Source organism: Penaeus monodon, chromosome 3, assembly GCF_015228065.2.
Source record: "Penaeus monodon isolate SGIC_2016 chromosome 3, NSTDA_Pmon_1, whole genome shotgun sequence".
Taxonomy (NCBI): domain Eukaryota; kingdom Metazoa; phylum Arthropoda; class Malacostraca; order Decapoda; family Penaeidae; genus Penaeus; species Penaeus monodon.
Window position 1 is genome coordinate 24,339,132 of NC_051388.1, and position 7,500 is coordinate 24,346,631.

The following is a 7,500-nucleotide window of genomic DNA, read 5'->3' on the forward strand; positions in this document are numbered from 1 at the left end:
TATACGTACTTTTGTGTGTGCAAAGGTACCTACATACGCACATACACACACACTGTAAAAGCCTATCATCCTTAGTACAATGGTGAACAGAGGGTAGTTATACTTGTTAACGGCTAGACTCTTTATTTCTGAGAGTTGACACCACGCAGTATAAAACACACAACACATGTCTAGTTATAATCGGGCCGCGCGGAGGTCACGGTCAGCTGCCCGGAGAGAGGGCGGAGCTGACCTTAGTGCGGTGGTAGCTTAGCACGAACTCCCGGTCAAACGAGGTCAGATATAAAATGTGACCTCCGCCCTCGCTGAGCGGGTGGTTCTTATTTGGGACATTTGGATCCACGTGGAAAACAGCCACGTGGTCCACTGGTAATAGAAATAGAATTATCCACATCCTGTAACAGAAATAGAATTATCCACATCTTATATTGCTCGGCCACCTACTCGCGCCTCGCCCTCGAGGCGCCTTCAAGGGTGACCTAACTTGGCTGGTCGTCTCGTTCTCGTGCGTCGTCCTGGTGCCTTTTCGTGGCTTCTCGTCCCTGTCGTCCTAATCCTCCTGGTCCTCTGTGTAACTGTCCGTCCTCGTTCACACGTCCTCGAAAGTCTCGCAAAGGTCCTCCTTGACTTCGGATTCGTCTTGACCTCCTCGTAGTCCTGGCCCAGGCCTAACTCGGCGGCGTCCTCGTCCACACGTCCTCACAGATCTCGTCCAGGTCCTTCTCGCGTCCACACGTCCTCGTAATCTTCATCCGGATCTACGGGCGTCGGGGCAGGGGCGGCATCTCGGGGCTGCTGATACCTGCGCTACGAGCTCCTGGAGTTGACCGGATCTGCAGGCGTCCGCCAGGCGTCGCCTATGCACAGCATTCTGGGGCGACTGGTACCTTTTCTGACGAAAATCTTGGTCCGTGGGCCTATGGCGATCTTCGATGACGTCCTTCTCACAGCATCCTAAGGGTCCTCCCTCGGTGCCGTGTCGGTCCGACTGCAATATAAAGTCGGGGAGCCAGATCATACACGTAAGGGCCAGAGTAAGAGAAAAAGAAAGGCAACAGAGAAGATGGGGTGGTAATTACCACTAGCCGGTTATTCATAACAATTTACGGTTTTTAATGTTGGTTTTTAACTTATTTTCGTCTTTTTTTTTCATTTTGTGTTTTATTTTCACAAAGGTAAAGAAGAAAATAGAAGAGGGAGATGTCAGTAGCGGTCCGCATAGACCTATTTGAACTACCAACCATCTCTGATAGATATGAGAATAGATCAGGGAACGACATCGGCGATCCGCGAAGATCTATTTGAACCATAGTCGTCACACAGATAAGAATTAGATGTAACTTGTACACAGACAGCGACAGACAAAATTGCGGGCTAAAGAGATAAATCTTTACGCCGGCACTAAGACAATGAAAAGGGTCAGTGTCTTTTATCCTGTGTGTGTGAGTGAGCTGAATGTGTGTGTGTATGCGTGTGTGAGTGACAGCTATCGTTAATGAGAGGGAAGGCGAGTGACCTCACACAGAGAATGAATCATAAACACGAAAATTAACGTTCACTATAACAAAACTGAAGTAAATTAGCAATGCTAGCTATTTAAGATTATTTCAACTACCACATTGAATTCAACATATAATGATATGCGACAGAATGTACGCATGAATGAATGGTGACATGAAAAAATATTCGCCAATTTTTATCAAGCAAATCTTCTCGGGGTCAGAAATCTGAACTGCCGAGGTACATGTCTAGCTTTGCACGTCAGACTTCAATAAAACTCAATAACGGGGGGATCCTATACCCAAATGCCGTATATGACTGAAGCGACTCGAGCCAGGAATATAATAACCCTGCTCTCTTCTGCGTATCTGTAATGGGCGCTCGCAAAATTCCCGAAGGATATATGAATTTTTACGAATCACACAAACGCTTGGGGGGTACCCAAAACATGCAAGCGACTTCAAGAGGGTGAGAAAGGTGTGATTAATAAGCGAATAATGATTCTAGCTTAAACCCTAGTCCTACATTAATTAACGGACGTAACCGCGGGTCACACCGACTCAAAGGGAGCCGAACGAACGAATAACTTCGGTTATTGCACCTACTCTCGAACGACGGAGCGCAGATCTATTAGGCGTTTACGCAACCCCGGGCAATATCGGGCAATCCTGTGCACTATGATATGGGGGAAGATCCTACGCTATATCCAAATAATACAATTTTGTTACCTGCTTCGCTCTAGCGCCGATAGAACGTGTCACCAAAAAGCAATGTAACAATGATATGCTTGCTTCCAAATTAGAGGGAACCAAGTGGTCATCTGCCCTTACCCACGCCGCCACCCACCGGGAAAGGAGAAAGTGAGGTCAGGTCAAGACAGGAAAATAACCTTTTTCTAATCCAAAGTGACCGCAAAAGAAAGAAAAGGTACGGTCAGGTCGGGGGGCGAGGGTTAGGAACGAGATAAAATGAAATGATATTCGTGATAAGATAAAATCACGAACGCGTTAAATTCGTTGCAGATGAAACAATATAAATCTCTAAAAACGAGAGAAAATAATTAATTACTTACTAACGAACGATATTCATGTTTATTGATCACATACTCGATCGCACGGAAATACGATCTGAGGTGGAAGAATAGTGGAGAACGTGCCATTTGCTGTCATTAGCACCTTTTAACCCAACAAAAAACAACGGCTTAACACATGTATGGGAGAAGGAAGGGAAAAGAAATAAGAAAGGGGCCCAAACGTGTACTTACGTGTTTTTTTGTTCTTCGACATGTCTTCTAGCGGTCGAGCGGATTTTTCTTCGGGGGTGGTGTGTTCGTGTTGCATGCCAAAAGGATGCAACGGCTCTCGCTGCCTCCACTTTGTAAAAGGCTATCATCCTTAGTACAATGGTGAACAGAGGGTAGTTATACTTGTTAACGGCTAGACTCTTTATTTCTGAGAGTTGACACCACGCAGTATAAAACACACAACACATGTCTAGTTATAATCGGGCCGCGCGGAGGTCACGGTCAGCTGCCCGGAGAGAGGGCGGAGCTGACCTTAGTGCGGTGGTAGCTTAGCACGAACTCCCGGTCAAACGAGGTCAGATATAAAATGTGACCTCCGCCCTCGCTGAGCGGGTGGTTCTTATTTGGGACATTTGGATCCACGTGGAAAACAGCCACGTGGTCCACTGGTAATAGAAATAGAATTATCCACATCCTGTAACAGAAATAGAATTATCCACATCTTATACACACACACCTAAACAGACTGAGGGAAGATGAAGATAAAAACAAAAGTAAATATTGAGGGGAAAAAATGCATGTGCATCAATTATGATGCAAGGTTTCTTTGCAATCTGTGATCGGGAAGACATCTGCCTTTTGCTATGATTATGCAAGATCATGAGTCATTTCACAGGTATATGATAAATAATATCTATACCCATCTACTGGGAAATCTATGACGTTCTATGTTTGGGTGAATAAGCCAACAAATGCTTTGTATGACATTAAACTATTGCTTCCATTTTAATTCGAATAAAGTTTATCTACAACTACAACAGGGTGGATGCTGCCAATTACCAATGAAGTTGATGTCTTTAAGGTAGAAGAATCTTTTGTGTGATTTTGTACGTGTTTGCTCATGCGTGTATGTATGAATGCCTACAAGTACTGATATATGTATATTTGCATATATTAAATATTAACAGGCATTATGCACACACACATACACACACACGCATATATATATATATATATATATATATATATATATATATATATATATATATATATATATATATATATATATATATATCTGTGTGTGTGTGTGTGTGTGTGTGTGTGTAGATGTGTAAACACATATAGATGGAAAGATATAAACAGATATACATATATGTGTATGTATGTATATGCATAAATGTGTATATACACATAGGTATAGTTATCTATATCTGTATGTGTAGATTTAGATAGATATACATATCTATATTTATGTATATACATATGTGTGTGTGTGTATACACACATGTATACATATTTAATGTATACACATACACACATCTATATGTATATACATGTGAGTGTTTGTAAACCGTCTTGCTCAGTGGTTCTTAACCTGTTTAAAGTCACGGACCCTTTAAGAATCGGACGAAAGCTATGGACCCCCTTCCCAACTCTGCATGCAGTAGGTATAATGTAGTTTATTTCTTAATATTTGATTGTCTTATGCATATAGGAAGTGCACAAAGCATTGTGAATCTTTAGATTAAACAATTTTAAAAACACTCATGCAAAAAGTATAGTGACCCCAAGTTAAGAACCCCTGTTCTTTTAATGTCTATTTTTACCATGAACTGAACTATCACCTTATTAACCACACTAGCTGTCTTTTGGACTGCCCAGTCAGGTTAGTTTCATTCTATATACTTCAAGTGGGGCGAGTTATTTTTCTTTTTTGGTTGTAACGTGTGCTGAAATATCCACAGTGTAAACTGATTTTTGTTGGGCACCAATATCAGTCGTGTTATGTTTAACAAACTACGATTCGCAATGCTTCCCTCAGCTCTTTGATTTTTAGCTTCGCAGTGCTTCCCGCAGCTCTTTGATTTCTAGTTTGGTGTTACACAGTTTCCCTTCTGCTTTCTAGTGAACGTGTGATATGCATATAAATAGTTCATACTTTATTGGAAATACTGTGCTCTGATAAGATTCCAGTCGAAAGTACGACGAATTAATGCCATTAAGACTACTGGCGTATCTCATACCATGCGGATTTTCATACTGTTCTTCATCATTTACGGGACTTTCGCCTTGAAAAGAGCTAATGGTATGGTGATCCAGCCTCATAAGACCTAGTCATTCCAGAACTCCTCATCCTCTCTCTCTCCCAAACTCTCCTCCCTGCTCTGCTCTCTCTCTCTCTCTCTCTCTTTCTCTGTTTCTCTCTCTCTCTCTCTCTATCTATCTATCTATCTATCTATCTATCTCTTACTCTCACTCTCTCTCTCTTCCTCTAATTCTTTCTTTACCTCTCTCCTCCTCTCCCTTTCTCTCTCCCTCTCCCCCTCTCTCTCCCTCTCCTTTCCTCTCCCTCTTCCTCTCCCTCTCTCTCCTTTTCTCTCCCTCTCCCCCCCTCTCTCTCTCTCTCTCTCTCTCTCTCTCTCTCTCTCTCTCTCTCTCTCTCTCTCTCTCTCTCTCTCTCTCTCGCTCTCTTTATCTTCCTTATTTTATCAATGTTTTGTTAGTACTTAGTCTACGCTAAGCCCTAGTTTTTTCTATTTACTATATCCCAATAAAAGGATTTCTGTCTATAACCTGGACGAATAAAATCTAAACAAGTCTAATACATACTTATGGATCCAAAACTTGCTTTATGATACGACAAAGACTTTTCTGTATAACTCTAAATTTTCAACAGACCTTCTTTGTCAGGTTATCAAAAATTTATAATAGGAATATGAAGTAACCAGGATGGCCATGAATTCATATATGTTTAAAGCTACTTTTTTCTTCGATTAGGTCTGTTCAAAGGGGTGTGTGTGGAGAATAGTTTCGGAGTTGAAAGTTGGATGAGAGAGTTAATGCTTATAAATCAGGATAGAACCGTGGCTCACTTTTTCTGGCTTCATGCTTATTTTTTCTTTCACGCACGCACCCCTCCCCCTCCCCCTCTTTCTCTCTCTCTCTCTCTCTCTCTCTCTCTCTCTCTCTCTCTCTCTCTCTCTCTCTCTCTCTCTCTCTCTCTCTCTCTCTCTCTCTCTCTCTCTGTCAGACGGAAAGGGATGTCTGACGCGCCCAGTTCTTCGTGCACTGTGTTCTAGAAGACTATTTAAGTCCGAGTGAGGGCATTTCTCTGCCTCCGTGAATGTAGATTGCAAATTTCATAAGTAAGACCCACTTAATGTTTTAAAAGTAAGGACTAGATGACATGTAGTGCAGCATTATACAGTTAAAAACCGAAGATCACTGGAGTATATCAAGAGATCCAAGCTGTAAATTACTCCAAAATTAAAATCTTTTCTAAACCATCTTTCGTTCTCAGGAAGAATTGCCACGTACGCCTAAATCACCAGAAGCAGTTTCTGAAGTAGACACGCGTCTTCCACCCTCTCTCAAACCTCCAACCAACATCACACTCCATATGTTCGATATTATCACGAAGAATGACACAGTTAAGGTGAAAGTTCGTGTTTTATTTTGTTACTGTTAAATCTGAATCCCCGTTGAAGTGTGAATTATGCTGATAACCGTTTTTTAGGATTTTTAAAATATTTATCACTCTGCATTTGCTGTTGAAGGCGTTGGCTTTGGGAGGCTTGGAACAGCGACAGGTTGAAATTAAGAGTCAGCATTATGACCCTGTCCGTCAATTCTATGTCGCTCAAATGGAGGAAAAGCTTATGAAAGGGAAGAGGTACACTCTGCAAATGGAGTTCCTTGCTTATCTCAACGACCAGCTTTGTGGCTTCTACAGATCGACCTATAAAGATGTTGACGGAAATACAAAATAAACGCATTTGATTTTGCATTTACACCTATTCTATTGCACTCATTAAATATATATTATTTAATGTCTATCTCTAGAAATGAAGTCATACTTATTAGACGTCAATAGACAAGAACAAATATTTATTGGAAATGAGTATGAACGACTAAGCCATTCCTTCAGAGATTTGTATATAAGTACATGTACTGATAGATAGATGGATATATGTTTAGATAGAAAGAGTGACAGTTAATAGAAATATTTGTATATAGTCTATCAATAACGGACAGGTATTTAGCTGTGACCCAGTTCCAGCCCACGCACGCCCGCCGCGCCTTCCCGTGCTTCGACGAGCCATCCCTGAAGGCGACCTTCGAGATCCACCTGGCGAGGGAGACCTGGATGACGTCGCTCTCCAACATGCCCCTCGCCTAGATGAGACCTGTGTGAGTGTCAGTGAGTCGAAATTCAAAATTTCTCTTGATTTATCGTTTTGAGACGGCGATTTTTCTACAAAAACAGGAAAGGTCAGAAGGGCTGGGTGTGGGACCGCTTCGAGAGGAGTGTCCCCATGTCCACCTACCTCTTGGCCTTCGTAGTGTCGGACTTTTCCTACATCCCCTCCACCAGTGGCGATGGCATTCGCTTTCGAGGTTAGCTTGCCTGCAGAGCCTTCTTTGGGAACGTTTTATTTTTATTTATTATTTTTTTAATGGACGTGAATTCACCGTAAAACCCACATAGCTCGTGACCAACCCGTCATCTATACCAGCAGTGTGGGCGCAGTCGTCGGCCATTCGGCAAGCGGAATATGCTAGTCAACTCAGCTCAAAGATTTTGTCATTCTATGAGACATACTTCAATGTGTCTTACCCGCTCCCGAAAATGGACATGGTGGCGGTGCCGGACTTTGGAGGGCAAGGCATGGAAAACTGGGGTCTGATTACGTTCAAGTAAGGCAGTGAAGAATTAAATTGGGTTGAAATGACAATATAGATATTCCCAAAACGTT

The 7,500-nt window shown here is 42.2% G+C and overlaps 1 protein-coding gene across 1 annotated transcript in view; it reads left to right on the forward strand.

Moving 5' to 3' along the window:
• LOC119585646 (endoplasmic reticulum aminopeptidase 1-like) overlaps positions 1-7,500 on the forward strand; it is a 12,370-nt gene that overhangs the window by 4,482 nt on the left and 388 nt on the right. Inside the window, 5 exon segments of the mRNA XM_037934323.1 lie at positions 6,045-6,179; positions 6,301-6,506; positions 6,776-6,934; positions 7,011-7,141; positions 7,264-7,441. Of these exon segments, the coding sequence (XP_037790251.1) occupies positions 6,045-6,179; positions 6,301-6,506; positions 6,776-6,934; positions 7,011-7,141; positions 7,264-7,441 (809 nt within the window).